The sequence below is a fragment of the Phalacrocorax aristotelis genome, chromosome 1 (assembly GCF_949628215.1).
Source record: "Phalacrocorax aristotelis chromosome 1, bGulAri2.1, whole genome shotgun sequence".
NCBI lineage: Eukaryota > Metazoa > Chordata > Aves > Suliformes > Phalacrocoracidae > Phalacrocorax > Phalacrocorax aristotelis.
In genome coordinates, this window is record NC_134276.1 from 176,515,670 (window position 1) to 176,532,655 (window position 16,986).

The 16,986-nt window shown below is 42.8% G+C and overlaps 2 protein-coding genes across 9 annotated transcripts in view; both read left to right on the plus strand.

The window, feature by feature from the left end:
- The window catches only part of OSBPL8 (oxysterol binding protein like 8), a 94,693-nt gene extending 90,061 nt beyond the window's left edge, over nt 1-4,632 (plus strand). For all 8 annotated transcript variants that reach the window (XM_075080765.1, XM_075080764.1, XM_075080760.1 and 5 more), the window contains 2 exons: nt 575-680; nt 939-4,632. In XM_075080765.1, the coding sequence (XP_074936866.1) occupies nt 575-680; nt 939-1,074 (242 nt within the window). In that variant the 3' untranslated portion in view covers nt 1,075-4,632. The remainder of the gene's footprint in view (nt 1-574; nt 681-938) is intronic.
- A 5-nt stretch (nt 4,633-4,637) lies between these two features.
- BBS10 (Bardet-Biedl syndrome 10) lies at nt 4,638-7,673 on the plus strand. The gene is made up of 2 exons (XM_075080768.1): nt 4,638-5,625; nt 5,701-7,673. Exons 1-2 carry the CDS (start codon nt 5,429-5,431, stop codon nt 7,640-7,642), a joined length of 2,139 nt encoding a protein of 712 aa, XP_074936869.1. The 5' UTR covers nt 4,638-5,428; the 3' UTR covers nt 7,643-7,673.
- The last annotated feature ends 9,313 nt before the right edge of the window (nt 7,674-16,986 follow it).

A 16,986-nucleotide genomic window follows, 5' to 3' on the forward strand; every position in this document is an offset into this window, starting at 1 on the left:
ACTAAATGTATTTGATAGTGAAAGTGTGTTCTGTAGTCACACAAACTCTTCTTATTTTAATGTTTGTTTTATGAAATCGTGCATGTATTGGATCACAGTTTTATCCAATGTGAGGCACATTCAGGACAAACAAAAGCAGCAGAATGGTTTATGGTTTTAACTGCAAACTTTCCTGTCCTTTTAAGCTTGAGTATGTAGCGTAGGTAGGCTCAAGTCCTACATGAATTTAGTATCTGATGGAAAAAAAATGTGTTTGTAAACTCTTTTCTGTCTTAAAAGGACATGAATTCTTTTAATTTGTAGATCGGTAAGTTGCTACAGGCAGATTTTTATTGTTGATAATGCTTGCTGAAATTAAACAATACAGTGACTGTTTTAAGGTACTTCACAAACTTACCTTGCTTTCCTTCTGTGTTATAGGTGAGTGAAATAAAGGTTTAGTTTTCAGTAGAAGCTGAGTTAGAAAACTTTCTCCTCAGTTTTGCAACTAGTTGAGTTTGTCATTAGTGCTTTATTCCTTTTTTGACTCAGCAGTCATTTCTGTGAACTAAATCTGGCTTTTGTATCTCTCTAGCGCAACTTCTGAAGCATAATACAAGAATAAGGAAAAAAGGGACAGACCTTGGTGAACTGCAGAGTGCCATTGAATCTATAAAGGAAACACAAGAAGACATTAAGAGGTAGTACTAAATCAAATGCTTTAGAATGGTTTAGAGAGTACTGATTTTCTAGCTTTTTTTTTTTCCTTGGGGGCTACTATGTATCTTTCTGGTTTAGAGCCCTGATATCTTTAACCTACCCTTCTTCCCGAATATTGATTGCTCAATGATGTTTCATAATCTTCCTCAAAAACTGTCTTCTGTAGGGAGCCCTAGCATACTAGAAAATGCCAAATTGTCTAGATTGTAATTAACAGGATGTTATTTTTTATCTTACAGAGACATTATGGCTCTACGAAATAGAGTCACTTCTAATTCGACACCTGTGGACTACCATTTCTTGCAGTTTAAGCACTATGTCTTCATTTCACTCGTGGTTCTGCTGCAGCTTATCGTTAATTTCTTGTTCAAATAGGAAGTGTGAACAAGGGCCTTTCTGAACTGGAATGATCAAGCTGTTACTGGGGACCATATTTTAGGTTGGACTTTAAATGATGCAATATTATCTAAAAGAGGCCTGTAGCAGCAACTTACAGAACTTTGCCTCGGCATCCATGGTTCAGAATCATACTCCCATCTACCCAGTTGAAGTAAGAATCGTGCAAGTGCCAGTACACGCTTGCTCCTGGTGTGTGCCTCTGTCTCGCAGACATATGACATCAGCCTTGTGTTTTATATTACGTCATATGCTCTACAGATGAATCTTCACCACAGGATAGATGAAGTTAAAAATTCAGAGGTCAGACCCTGTAGGTAGGATGCGATTCCTGTTACAATAGAATGATAAATGAGCATACTTTGTTACATTTAAACTTACCATTTTTGTAACAAAGGAACTTCTGCAGTAGCCAACAGTTTTTGTAATGGCATGGGGTGTTTGGAAGTAAACTTTTGTTTAAGGTCAAGCAAATACGTTATTATACAAAGATCATGAGTGTTAGGAACTAGTCAGTTAAAAAGCTGAAGTCTTTGGGAATTCTGCAAGGTAACGTCCATGATCTGTTTTGGAAGTATGACAGTTTTTATCCTGAATTACTATAGTGGCTTGTAAGCCAGCTGTTTTATTTTTATAGTTTTAAAACTTCAGATTCTTCATAAAAACATTCCTGCATCTACTGTACAGAGCACATTTTTAACAGTACAGCACCAGGGAAGGTACTGTTTTGGTCCACTCTCTCATGAATTGCAAATGTCAAGGAATTTACAGTATGTTTTTAAGTCTTGATAAATGTACAGCTTTGAAATTACATTTGTGTATGGCCATGTCACAGTAAGCAGACAGACGGCTGATGCCAGGACTCATGCTTATTTTTTAAAACAAATTGCGAAGGTGCAAAGGGGTGCTTAGTAAGTAGCTTGAGGTGAACCCCCCCAAAAGGCAGACGGTGTAGAACAGAACTGGGGCACCATCATGAGTTCACTTGCAAATGAAGACATGTGTTTGCAAGGGGAAAGTCTTCAGAAACTGTGGGACGGCTGACAACACACATATCAAAACAAATGAGAGTGAAACCCGAAGTCTTTGTTAAGTTCCTCCTTATTGCAGTATATACTACCTAACAGAACACACGGATGCACCTACTCGTTATGCTGTAGCCATACACATGAACGTGAAGCTTAAGTTTCAACTTAAAACCAGGGTTTCTAACATTTTTCTTTGAAGAAATATATGCATGTATAGAACTTGTAAAATTCCAGCAAAAAAACCTTAGTGCCAGTGTTTATCTGGTGAATTCCTCATGCCAATCGAGTGTACCAAGTCAAAAAGGTGCTGTAGCATTGTAAAGGTACTCTCAGTCACCCAGATGAGACAACAGGAGGATGAGCGGCACAACGCGAAGGGCAGCCAAGTCTGTTTTCAGAGGATCCTCTCAGAAATCAAATCCATCCTGGGCAGTGGAACAGTTCAGAGGTCACTTCTGGCTTTTTGCCATGGCCCGGTTATCCCTCTGCCTCAGCCCCCCTGACTCTCCAGGTGATCTACCTTTCTGTTCTGCATCGGTCTCACCCAGTGTTTAGTGAAAATACTCTTTATTTGTTGCTCGTCAGTCTAGCTCATGTATTCCTGTGGCTGACATCTTCACACACCTCCCCGTCTCTTAACTTTCCCCGTCTTTGGGCTTCAGCTAGAAGTTCATTGCTTAAGCAGTCAACTTCAGCTCATTTCTTACAGCTTCATATTAGCATAGTTTGGTCTTGAATCATCCTCTGGAATGCGGTAGCTTAACCAGAGTGATCTGGTGGGCAAGACCAAACTTGATTGGACTACTGTTACATCTACAGCTGATGAGGTAAAATTTGTGAATATAGAAAGTCCCTCACTTAAAAAATAAAAAAGAAATTAAATTAAAATTAAACAAAAATTAAAAATTAAAAAACCCCAGCCCTCCAAGTCTCTAAATAGAAACTGAAGTTGTTAGCCATGTATAAAATGGCATAAAGAAAGCAGAATATAATAGCATTAATTTAATGTTCTCAGCCTGGAATTTGGCCATTCATTATCACATTCAGATGTCAAAGCTTCACCTGTCTTAAGATCCAGTACAAGCCTTTTAGCACACTCTGTACATGGGAGCAATAGAAGAGGAAATGAGAATTTGGGCAATAACTTCAAACCCCTAAAATAATACTGTGCTAAATTTGTGGTGCTGAAACTCTTGACTGATAGTTAACAAGCTTTTATCTCCTCTGTAAATAGAAATGTCCTTCTGTCCTTTCACGTTGATTTTTTTTTTTTTAATCACTTCTATTCAAGATCAGTTAATAACACAGTCCGCTTGTATTTTTACATGGACTGCATGGTAGAAGGTGTGGATCTGACCCAGGCAGCTGGCTGGCAGCACAGTGTTGGACTATGTCAGACTAAGCAGATACACCATATCTGAAATTCACGCTCAGCTTAAGATTTAAGTAAGACTTGAACAGAGTGAGACAAAACGCCTGTGCTTATTTTCAACTTACTTTTTAGAGTGTAATTTTGTTGTAAAAGTGGTTTTAGTGATGGTCCAGGAAGATAAAGGGTATACGATGAAACTTTTTGAAAAGTAAAAATGCAGACTTCTGCTTGACTGTATGATTAAGTAACTTAAATTCTAAAAAGTACATTGAAAACCTAGTAATTCCTATTTTGCTGGGTTTATTTTGCTGGGTTTTGTATGATGTTCCCTCATGTGAATAGAACAAAGAAATCTCTTGCCTGATTTTTACAGTACAGCTGGTCACAGGCGCGTACGAAGCCTTTTCCTTAGTGCTTCAGCACTGTCCTGTTTAACCACAACGTGTAGCTGATCTTGAATATTATGTTACTTAAACCTGAGCTCTGCAAATAGTTATAAAAATTGATTGTACAGTTTGCAGATATTTGAGGGCTTTGGCCTCCTGCTAGTTTTTAAAGTTTAAAACAGCGCTTGTTTTCACATTTGATTTAAAAATCTTGTTTTGTTTGGGTTTTTTTTCTTGTACAGGAGATATTTTCAGAACTTGTTACCATGTGATTTTATTGTTTTGGCTTTGTTGTTTTTTCAAATGCACTCTAAGCCTTTAATTTGCCATTTTGGTACAGATTGCCTAGTTAGGTACAGATGACCTGAGGTAAGAAAAAGTAAATATGCCATGTGAAATATAGCAAGTATCAGTTTCAGCAGTGGATGATGTTTTTTGCATTTCACATGCTGATTCCTTTTAAAGAGTTGATGTTACTTAATGAGGGTATAGCCTGGTTGTTTTCCCCCCTTCCCAATTAAATCTTGTAAATTATTTGAAAGGTTGTCCCACAAAATATAGCTATAGTGGTTTCTTCCTTTTTTTTGTTGTTTGCTGCCCTCCTGTGCCTTCAGGGTTGGTTTTTTTTTGTTGTTGTTGTTGCTAGACTGGTGTTTATGAAATAGACTTTGGATTCAATATTTCATATGGTTTCTTAAAGGCTATTATTTTACCACTGTTTGTGTAAATAACATATAACAAGGATTCTGTACTTCTTTAAGTTTTAATTATTGTTATTTCAAGGATATCCTCAAATCAGAAGATTTAGCAGGTATTCAAGTATGTAAACAGTGCCTTCTTGATGGGATTTTGCTGTTCTGAGACATGTAAAGATTTGTCAAGTTTGTGCCATATGTAACATCTGACCTTTTGTGAGGGCTTCTGTGTTTGAAGATTAACTTTCCTGCTTTGTCAGACTCTGGGGAAGAAAGAAAAAGAGGAGAAAAAAACCCAAACCAAAACTATTAAAACACATCACGTTATTCCCTCCCGCCACGAGTGGACGAGGGTTTCCGGTGTTTGATAGAAAGGAGCTGCAGTACTTAGGAGCTGCTGCTGCGATACTACGAACTAACGACGTAACACAACGTCTCAGACGGATTATTGTGGCGTTTCGCCGGTACCCGTGAGGCGGAGGGCGGGCTCCTAGCCGCCGCCGCCCCCTGCCACGGACCTGTCTCCCCGACCTTTCGTCTGACCAAGCGGGAAACTTAAGTCATCACGACACAGAGTCCGTCTCTATTGCGTGTTTCCGCTCGGTCGCCGCCGTTCCCGCGCTGTACGGCTCACCCTCGGTTTGAGGGATGGGGACTGGTACCGGGCGGCGGCAGGGCCTCCCCCTTCCCCACCCCCAATAAAGACACGTCGCACCTCCGTCCCGACGGCTCTGTGCGCCGCTCCCCGCCTCCCGCTACCCCCGCGCGTACCCTCACGGCGCTGCGCCGCCCCCAGCCGTTGTTCCGGGGCGGCGTGCAGTGCCCGCCGGAAGGGGCGCGGCGGCCGTGTCCATGGCCACGGCGATGGCGTCGCGGGTGGACGTGGGTCGGCTGGCGCAGGAGGCGGCGGCGCTGGCGGGCGTGGTGCGCGGCGCCCTGGGGCCCCGGGGCGGGCGGGCGCTGCTGGTGCGGCCCACGGGCGAGGCGCTGCTCACGCGGGACGGGCGGCGCCTGCTGGAGGCCCTCAGCCTGGAGCCGCCGACGGCCAGGTACCGGGGGTGGTGGGGTACCGGGGCGGGGCCCGGGGCGGGCTCGGTCCCGCCTAACCGGCGGTGTGCCCGCAGGGTGATGGCGGCCTGCGCCTGCAGCCACCGCGCCGCGACGGGGGACGGCGCCAAGACGTTCGTGCTGCTGCTGGCCGGCGTGCTGGGCGGCCTGCGGGCGGCGGGCGGCGGCGGCCTGCGGCGGGCGTTGCGGACCTTCGAGGCGCAGGTGCTGGAGCGGGCGGTGGCGGGCGGCCTGCGGCGGCACCTCCTCTCGGCGCTCCTCGGGCGGGAGGCGGCGCTGGAGGCGGTGCTGGAGGCCTACCTATGCGGGCGGCTGGGGCCGGGCGAGCGGCGGCACCTGGCCCGGCTCTGCGCCGAGTACTGCCGCCGCTGCGCCCCCGCCGCCGGCCCCTGCCCGCAGGCCCTTCGCCTGCTGGGCCGCCGCTTCCCGCAGCTGCACGTCGCCGTGCCCGGCGTCCCCGTGGCGAGCTCCAGGGTCCTGCCCGGGCTCGTCCTCCGCAGGGACTTTGCGGCCTACTGCCCCGCGGGCGGGGAGCTGCGGGCCGTCCTGGTCACCCAGCCCCTCCGGCCGCCCCTGCCCGGCCCCGGCGGGCGGCTCGTGGTCAGCTCCGAGGATCAGTACCGGGCCTCCCTGCGCTGGGTCTCCAGCAGGACAGAAGCCCTGATGAAGCACTTGCAGAACAACAGCGTTAAACTGTTACTGTCAAGCGTGAAGCAAGCGGAAGAAGTTATCTACTATGCAAAATTATACGGCGTGTCTGTGGTGGAGTCCTTATCGTCAGAAGAAATGGCCCTCATCTTTGAAATTACAGGGGTCTCACCATACACACCTTTCGGTGATAACATACACAGAGAAATAACTGAAACCGTACCGGTAACATTTTGCCAGCCCTTGCTGCTCGGCTCAAAGAGGTGCGTTCACATCGGCTTCACCAGCGTGTGTGCCTTTCAGCCCCATTGCCTAATTCTATGTGGACCAGTCGACGGTGTTAATGAGCAACATGCTGCTGCTTTACAGGGTGCTTTTACAATGCTGCAGCAGCTATTTAAAAGAGTTGATCAGAGGGAGGAATGCAAAGCAGAAGGTGAAAGCCAGAACGAAGCCACAGATGTTTGCGGCTGGTATTTGCCAGCTACTCAGAAGCAAATCATAGTAGAAAATATTTCTTCTAACAGTAATCAGGTTTCTGAACAACAACTGAAACCATGTAGGGATGAAACACAGACACAGATTGCAAACCCTGCCTTGCAGGGAATTGAAAATCTAGCATGTGTGCAAACAAATTTGCAAATACCCTCAAATCCCATCTCGCACGTCAAAGAATTCAGTGTTGCTGCTGAAGGAGATGGCTTTTCAAGAGACATACAGAAACCGCAAGCGAAATGCGAGTGTCCAGGTGATGTGCATGAGAACTATAAAAATTATTTACTTCTGGACAATCGAGAGAATTACAGCCCTGCTGTATCAGCAGGACATAACACTAGTATAGTCGCTGGGTGTGAATGCCTAGACATTGGCAAAGATGTAGAGAAAACAAGTTGCAATATAGTTCCATTCAAACATGAAGAGAGTTGTGTAAGTATTGCACAGGATTATTCCAGCTCCCTCATAGAAGCAGGATCAGTTTTGCCAGTAGGAGGTTACTTTGAAATCCTGTTACATTATTATATTCAGTACTATGCAAAACAGTGTCAGCAGCCAGAGGTAACTGTCATATCTAATGTAGTTGCTGATGCGTTGCTAAGTATTCCCAAGTCCCTACACAGGACAACAGAACGAAACAGCTTTACCAAATTCTATCTCAAAGCCATAAATGCACTCAGAAAAAATCAGCCGCTGCCTGTGAATGAGAAAGGCTTAGAGTCAGTGTACTGCAAATACCAGTTAGTTGTTTCAGTTCTTCATTGCGTTACACAACTTCTCTCTGTAGATTTAATAATTGGTGTTAAGCGTCCACTGCAAAAAATTGAGGATAATGACTCAGATGACGATTTCTGAAAACATTAATAAAGACTGTTTTGGTTATGTGTTTTCTGGTGTCGTCTTGTCAAATGGAAGTGTCTCAAAATGCAGTGCTAGAGACTAAAATATATCTTTTTAGGCCCAGAGACCTAATGTGCCTCTTTCCTCTTAGAAGAAAAGGTAAAAAAAGGCTGACCAGCTGAGATTTGCGGAAAACTGGGTTGCAAACGTGAGAAAGCGTAGCCAGTTTCCACTGCAGAAGTTCTGCAATGCCTTTTCCATCCACCTGTGGAGGATCCTGTGTTCATTCTAGCCAAGGGTGAACTTTGCCTCTTGGAGGTTTGAGTATTCGTGCAAGATAGATGTCATTAGCTTTTCTGCCATGTTAAATGTTGCCAGTATGACATGAGCCACTGAACTTGCAAGTTGTAAGCAAGGGGTCTTTTTAGCCTTCGTAATATACCGGATTGAATGTTATTTTAAATAAAAATATATTTGTATCTATTGTGGTTTTGAATATAGCGGGAAAAATACAACTGTTATTAGCCTGTTCAACGCTGGGGCAGGCAGCGGTAGGCCACTGCACTATATCCCAATGAAGAACTTTCTCGTCTTGATAGGAGATGCAGCATTTTTATCTTCCATTGAGTTCAGTCAGGCTTGCAGAATTAAGGATAATTTCATATTGTGGCTGGCTGGCACATGCTCAAGCAAATTAGTTTATGTGACATAACTTAGTACAACTATAAATTTCAGCTATCCTGGGTTGAGTTGTGGTGCTACTACAAAAGGCTGTTTAATTCTGGGAAAAGTTTACAGACCCAATAATGCAGTTTTGTATTAAAAACCTGAGACAACATTTCAGTTCAGACTTGGATCGTTTGGGATTTTATTCTGAGGTGGGTTGGTTGGTTGGTTTTTTCTTTTATTCTTTTTGTCCCCACAGGATTTTCACCCTAATACGTTTTGCTTTAAGCTCAGTATCACCTAGATGCTGATATGCCTCCTTTTCTACTCTGTTTAAAAAAAAAACTGGTTTGGTGTGGGAGATCTTGAGTAACTGAACAGCTGCAGCTGATAACAGTATTGCATTGGTTCTGCATGTGCCATTGCCAGTCTTGTGTAATACTTGGAATAACTGGATTTTTTTAAATCGTTAAATAAAATTTAGTGATGATATTGAAAATCATAGGCACGAACCATATTTACGGCTATACCTGAGATGTTTTCAACTGGAAATCGAATTTTTTTCCCATTAATTTATGCTATTGCTTTCCCTTTTTCAGCTTCTTTGGAAGAGTCTGTCTACCAAAGTTGTTTCAGATATTTTGGCAGCAATGGTTTGTTTGACTACAACTTTCTGTTAAAAGTTTATTTATGTTCTTGGTAATATAAAATATTTTAATTTTTTTTTCCTGACTTGTATATTCTTACAGACATCTGTATATGAAAAACAGTGAAATGGAGTGTTCACTGGAGTGATTTCTTTAACAAAGGACATGGGACAGTAATTAATTATTTTAGAATCATTTTTGGTGGGTGCAGAGGTGGGGGAGAATTAAACACAGAGGAGAGGAAAGGAAATCACATTCTTGCTGTTACTGCACGCTTTTGGTAGCTGCTTAATGCCACAGGTCCAGTATAAGCAAAGAGAAATCTCTGTGGTGGAAGAGCTGGTGTTTCGGAGCTGCGTTCCCTGCTTGCCCGGATGGCCTCGGGGCCATTTGGGACCTTCCATCAGCCCTGGCGCTTCAGCAGGCACTTGGGTCCTGTATTTTAACTTTGTAATGAGCTGCCGGGGCAGTTTTGCTTTTGCACGGGTTTCTGCATACTCTGTTCAAACTGCTGTCCAACTTGCTAGCCAAAAAATTAATGATTTGCTTCATGGTGCTCTAATAACTGTGGCGCAGAGCGTGTGAAGCCTGGCAGCCGTGGGGCTTGCTGCAGAAGCTGCTTTTGTATTCTGAAGCTAGGTGTTCTCTAAATACAGGTAAAACAAGAGAATACTGTACCTTTTCACATTATTTTATACCATTTGCACATCTGCAAGCTTTCAGATTTACTGCAGTTCCTTGGAAAGGGTTAAAACAAAAATATTTTGTTGTGAATGGCCTTCTGACTGTTCAATTTAAATTCTGTCATTCTTATCACTGAGAAGAAGAAAGTCCAAAATTTTATAGAATCATTAAGGTTGGAAAAGACGTCTAGAATCATCAAGTCCAACCATCAACCGAACACCCCCATGCCTCCTAAACCGTGTCCTGAAGTGCCGCATCTACATGTCTTTTAAATACCTCCAGGGATGGTGACTCCACCACCTCTCTGGGCAGCATGTTCCAGTGCCTGGCCAGTCTTTCGGTAAAAAAATTTTTCCTAATATCCAATCTAAACCTCCCCTGACTCAGCTTGAGGCCATTTCCTCTCATTCTGTCACTAGTAACTTGGGAGAAGAGACCAACACCCACCTCACTACAACCCACTTTCAGGTAGTAGCAGAGAGCGACAAGGTCTCCCCTCAGCCTCCTCCAGACTAAACAACCCCAGTTCCCTCTTGTCACTCCTCATAAGAGCTGCTCCCCAGACCCTTCACCATCTTTGTTGCCCTTCTCTGGACACGCTCCAGCACCTCCATGTCCTTCTTGTAGTGAGGAGCCCAAAACTGAACACAGTATTCAGGGTTTGGTATGCCAGAGGTACAAGGGAGAGTTTAAAAAGGAGAATTACATTAAACATCTTTTTCTGATCTGTTTCAGGTGAAAACTCTGGAGTCTGAAGGCTCTTTGAGTCAGCTGCTATATTTCATTGACTTCTCTGTCCTTTTATATTTTGTGAATGATGGGTTTTCCCTTTTGAACTGCTGATCCCCTATTTTGTGTGGAGAGCTGAGAACATGACTTGCCTTTCCCTCGGAATGTCCCTTTGTTGTCCTGGACTGCTGGGGTGATGCCCGTTCAGGACATGGCTGTTTGGTTTCCAGTCCTGGAGTCTAAGCACATTACGAGGTGTGCACCAGCTCAAGGAAGAAAAAGGCATTAACTTAGTCTTTGGGGAGAAGAGCAGGTTTACTTCTGGATTTGGCTGTTTCTTATCTTTAGGAGTCTTCTCCAGTAGTTAGCCTGGAAGTGTAATCATGTAATCTTAGACAATATTTTGGGATCACTGCTGTCCCATCTACTTTTTAAGTGATGGGTCTGTTTGTAGCCCCGAGAAGTGGCAGCAGTCTGTGTTCTGGGCTGCGGCTCAGGTGCTGTTGGTACCATTTCTCCTCCACTGATGTTTCTGACCCGCTTCAGCAGCTGCCCCCCGATTGCAGAGGCCATGGTTACCCAGTCAGTCTGCTCAGGCTGTTAATGCTCATTGGTACCTAAGCCTTAGGTATACAATTATTCATGACATCTTGCAGCTATCGCAAATTTTAAAGCTATATATAAATGTTACTTGCCCTTTGACAGGTGACATGGGGACAACTCGAAGAGTGAACGCTTGACATAGCGGCAGGGACAAAGGGGTTACCTGGGGCAGCTGGGAAGAATATGTTTACTCAGTGAAAACCACAGGGAGTGGTATGTTTGGGCATGCACTAAGGTTGTAAAAGCCCATGGGTTTTTCTTCTTTTCTGTTTTGTGCTATTATCCTATTATTTTTATATTTCTAAATATGGATTGGCCTCCACACAAAGTGAAAGTCAGGTGCACGTGGGCACGTGTGTGGACTCAGGTCCAAACTCAAAATACAGTGTAAAGTAAAAGGATGCTGGTGGTAATAGCCTAAAATTAAAAGACTGGTTTTAGAAAAATCTTGATGTTTGACTCTCCTCTCCGCACCCCCCAGCAAACCTATATTCTACCTCACATGAAATTCATGAGAATATTTTAAAGGCGCTCACCCCAGCCACAAGGAGTGTAGGTGTATTTTAAGCAAGGTAATCCCATTTGTCAGGTAGCAGACTCACATATACGTGCAGGTAGTTCCTTTTTTTTTTTTAATTAAAAAAAAAAACGCAGGTTTTAAGACGCATGTGTAGTAACATACAGTAAGACTAGATTGAATCTGCATCCTGCACACAGCTCTTGAGAATGGCAATCATCTACTTACATGACAAGGACGGGCTGTTTTTATTTGTTGATTTGAGTGGGGGTTGAGTCTCAGAAGACTTTTAGAGGTGCTGGGACCGCACCGAGGCAGCCTCTGTTCCCCAGTGCTTCTCCAGCTGCCTTCCCCCATTGCCTGACGCCACAGCTCACTGCTCAGCACCTTCCTGGGCCCTTCTCATTGATCTCCAGTGACACCAGATCCCCTTTCACCAAATGGGTATTGTTTAACTTCTTCAGTGGAAGTTACGGAACCTAAATATGGCCTTATATTTTCATCCACGCTTAGCTGATTGCTGACCTTTGGCAGGTATACGGAGAGTATTGCTGATAGGAACCAGTCGCAACAAAGAATATTATTCTGTTGTGTCACAACTCACAGACTGCTGAATCACATTTGCAAGAGGGAGTAGGGGTCTGCAGTATTTTGTTTGCGAGCGTAACACTACAGTGGCATGACTCTGGTAATTTTATATTGTTTCTGTTGTTATCTTTGTAATGGTCATCTTGCAGAGTCCACAGGTGGGTGGTTAATCATTCCATGCGAGAAGATTAAGGAAGATTAAATTCTTCACTTGCATATATCTCCTGGACTTCACTAGAATTGCGTTCCTCTGAGCCTGTACTTAATTTGCTTTCTGTTATGTAATAAATCTGCTATTAGCGGTAGGGACTTCCATTTTTGATTGCTAAATTTATTTCTATGCACGTTCAGGTTAATCTGTCCCCTTGCATCTCTTTTGGCGAGGTTCTTTTAAATCTCATGTTAAGAGAGAAACAATTTCAATGTTCAGTTGCAAAAATCTCTTTAATTATCTTGAAAACTAGGAAACATTTTTTGTTACTAGTAAAACCAAAGATCAAATACTTGCGTTATTTACTGTGCTATTTACCACATTATTAAGACTGAACAAATCAAGAGAGCAATGTCTGAATTTATAAACAGTAGCTTCATTAATCTGTTGGCTGTAATTAATATGATTATAATTTTGAGTAGCATTTTGTGTAAGGCATCATTTGTGTTCTCTTATTCATAGAATGGAATCATAGAATAGCTTAGGTTGGAAAAGACCCTTAAGATCATCAAGTCCAACCGTTAACTTAGCACTGCTACGTCCACCACTAAACCATGTCCCTAAGTGCCACATCTACCATCTTTTAAATACCTCTAGGGATGGAGACTCCACCACCTCCCTGGGCAGCCTGTTCCAATGCCTGACAACCCTTTTGGTAAAGAAATTTTTCCTAATACCCAATCTAAACCTCCCCTGATGCAGCTTGAGGCCATTTCCTCTCATCCTATCACTTGTTAATTGGGAGAAGACACCAACACCCACCTCACAACAACCCACTTCCAGGTAGTTTTAGGGAGCAGTAGATGTTTGGATCTAGGATTATACAAATTATTTCCCTCTGAGAATAGTAAACTAATAATTACTTCCAGGAATAAGAATTTTATCATCCAAAAACTAAAAATAATGATAGAAAAGAAAGACTATTTAATATATAATAGCTCCTTCTTTATTATACGTTTCAACAGAAGACTAGACTTGGGAAGTGATGCTTATTCCTGATGTGATAGATAGAGCAGTGCACTCTTTTTAAAAAGAGTCCTGGCAAAAAGAATACAAAAGTAGGAAAACCATTCCTGCGGGTTCAGCAGACAGTTTATTTCTCATGAAATCACCAGCAGATAAAACAACTGTTACGCTGAGGCTGTGGTTCGGTGCGGGATTAAGGGCACATGAATAATATTGCTTCCTGCGTGGCTGCATCCTAAACCACCTACAGCAGAGCTCACTGTAAAAAATACTTCCATTTAAGGTATTTTTAAAAAGGTACTGTTTTACCCAACAGAATCTCTAACCTGTTCTGATTTTGAGATTCCCAGTAAAAAAATCCAGCATGGCGATCTTTCTTCTGATAATAGTCATGACCTACTTTCAGTGGGTGTTTTCATTTTCCAGGCAAAGCATGTGATTAAGTATTACCTTAAAACGTAAACGCAGAGAGCGAACACATGGCAGGGATTTCTCTGTGTATGTGGGGAAAAGGCAGCTCCAAATGAGAGTTACGTCTGTTGAGATTTTAACATTAGACTTGACACGTGTCTGGTAGCATGTGTGAGGATTATGTTTAGGCTTTTGGAGCAATGAAAGTCATTGCAGAAACTGCTGGATTATATTCATAGGGCAAATAAACTGCAGGGCATCCATTCCCTAAAGCCAGAAATACTCTGATGCTCTCGATTGCCAATGCAGTACTGAAGAAAGTACAGAATAGTTGCTTAGTGCTGCAAAAAAATTAATCTGTTAATGTTGACTGTATTGGAGATGTTTATTGGCAGGAGGGTTTTTTAACGTGCTGGTTAAAAATCAGTCCTGAGGACCAGTGCCTCGCTGCAAGGCTGCTTCTGCCACTGCTGTCGGTACCGGGGGCAGCTCTGCCCTTGCTCTCTAGCAGTCATCTGTTGCCTCACTCTTCAGCTTTTCTAGTACACGTAGCTTCAATTGATCTCTTGTTTCAGTGTGACTAGCGCATTTTTAATTCATAGGACCAAATAAAGGACAGCTTATTTAATTTTGTGATTGATGAATTTTTGTATGTGAAACCTTTCTTCGTAACTTACACATCTAAAAAGAAAAGTTTAGAACTGTGGTACTGTAAAGACAATTTTTAATAAGAAACACCCAGTGCTTCCCATTATGAAAGTCAGGTTTTAGCACTTGTAATTCAGCCTGGGTGCAGTCTCTCCCCACACTGTAAAAGGAGTGACTGCTTCCTGCTGACTTACGTGGGAAATGTTGGCCAAGCAGTTAAATTGTTTCCGGAAAACAAATTAGAAAACGTACTTTGTTTCGCCTTTGTTTTGTATGATCTTTTATTTGAGATTCTTTGCAATCTCTTTGCTTCACTGCTGGGACCACAGTTTTCTACTTCTCTACTAAGAGAGCTGGAAGGATGTATGAACCAGGGAGCAAAAGAATCTGAACCCAAATCCTCTACTTCCTGTCCTGGGTCTCTGAAATCATGTGCTTCTCACCAGGTTCACTCTGGTGACACATGCTGAAAAATACAAAAGCTGCTCAGTCCCGTAGAAGCAGAGTCCTACTGTGCCAAGCTTAGATGCGATACAGTTCAGCTTACTGTAGTGTTTAGGGATGAATTTGGGCAGCTCAGTAAACCTTGCAAGCTGCAGTGGAGGTAGCTGGAGCGGTTTTGTGGCATTTCCAAAGAACTGGTGCTTCTAATATAGCAAGTACCGGAAATTATGTTCCCTCTAATCTGAGACATTTTTATCACCTTGCAGAATTCTTCAGTGAGACACTTCTTAAGCCTTGGTGGTTATTAGCAAGTATTATCAGCACCATTTTGTTGTAGGACTTCTTCAAAAGCTTGCCACCTTGGCCATAATCCCAAGTGTTGCAGAAGGTATGTGGCTTGGATCTATGAGGAGGTGCTGATCTGTAATCAAGCAGAAAGCAGGAATTTTTCTCCTCCTGTTTCACTGGGTCATTGCTTCTACTCTCTGCTTGACTGTAGAGCTCATGAGACAGTGTAATACCATAATAACTCCATGGGTGTGTGGGTGGAGAGAAGGACGGACAAGAATAAGAGAAGACAGGAGGTAAGAAGATGCAGTTCAAAAGGAAGAGAGGGGGAAAGATGAAGCTTAAATGACAAATAGAGCGCAGAAAAGGACTGTCATGTAGAAGGAAGAACTGAGTCTCAGATACATGAATGGGAAGAAGCAGCCCCAGCTTCCACATGTCCCTCCCTGGAGATGCAGTAGCAAAGGGAAGACAGTAAGTCCTGCTCTACCCTTGGAAGAGTGGCAAGAGATGGTTGCCAAATGGAAAAAAAAAACCAAAAATCCATGAAACTGATTTTCTCCTGTGCTGGGGTAGGAGAGTAGCTACCTCAGATAGTGTTAAGAGACGTGGAGACTGCCTGTCTGCGTATCCCAAGGGAGCCTGGGCTGTAAACTTGCGACAGCCTGGGATAACGATTCACATTTCTGTTCCTGAAGCTCAAAGAGTCTAGGGGTGGGTGCAGAAATTACTGGGTGTGGATTATGTTTATTTAGATAGCACATCTTGCCCTCACTGGCCTGAGCCTCTGGAATGTGCTTTGAACCTTAGGTACTTACAAGATACAGGCTGGATTCATCAATAATACTGTGTTTTGCTCCCCGGCCTCAGTGGGGAGGGGTTCTGGGCTTGAGCTTGCGGGGTTACTTGTGCCTGGGGAATACTGCACAAGTTCATGTTACAGGTCATGCAGTGAATAACGCAGGATTGTAATGGGAAGCTGCTGGGTTTACTACTTTGAAAATAATTGTACAAACTCTTACTGAAGTCATAAGTCATCATCTGATAAATTTGCCATCTGCTAGGCCTTAGATAATTAATCTAAATTTTCTTGTGTTAAAGCATAGAAAGCATGTCTAGGACATCTAAGCTTATTTTTCGTAGTGAAATATGACAGGAGTTCAATGCTTTTAGCCTAGATTGAATTGTAGGAAAAAAATAATTATCTTGTATAGTTCTGACTTCTCATAAGACTGAAAAGTTTCAAGAGAAACAACTATTCTAAAAATCATAGATTTCCAGCATCTCAAATACCAATGTCTTATTGATAGTGTCTTGTTTGTTTAATAGCTGGCACTCATGTCTGTGAAAAAGGTCTATCCCCACTGAAAACAGCAGGTTTCTACTTCTGCATACTCAGACCCCAAACATCTAATCCAAACCTATTCAAGTAATTATAAACAGAAGGTACTGAATTTACAGGGTACCAGACCAGTAAAATTAATTACCTGATACTTCGGAGCAGAATATTATTGATACCAGTTTTTCTTTAATTGATAATTCTCGTTTTTCTTGCTGAAAAAAAAAAGTTGAAATGCATGAACGTGATCATAGATTGTTCTCTTGCTATTGCATTTAACATATTTGAGTTTTAACCATTCATTCTGTGTTATCTGTAGGTTTTTATAAATACAATTAATAGCTGATTTTTAAAACTTTTTATTGATTCAGTAACTGCCTGACTTTGGCTGTAACATTTTATCTGCAAAGATCAAATTATACTAAAATGTGGCAAACACCTCTGAATATCTTGGGGATCTATTACCATTAACCATTGGGGAAAACCAGTGAATTTTGTCTTCTGGAGTGTTATAACGATGCGTACCTGAGGTTAGGATTGGGTCCTGAACCGGCAGCATCTGCAAACTGTGTTTGGTATCTCATATATTGTACAGCTTTGTAACAATTTTACCTTTAT

Bases quoted from the DNA above. Each gene is read 5' to 3' on its own strand.
- BBS10 (XM_075080768.1), top strand. From the start codon at position 5,429: ATGGCCACGGCGATGGCGTCGCGGGTGGACGTGGGTCGGCTGGCGCAG. The intron at 5,626-5,700 runs GTACCGGGGGTG...GTGTGCCCGCAG, and splicing joins CTGGAGCCGCCGACGGCCAG to GGTGATGGCGGCCTGCGCCT.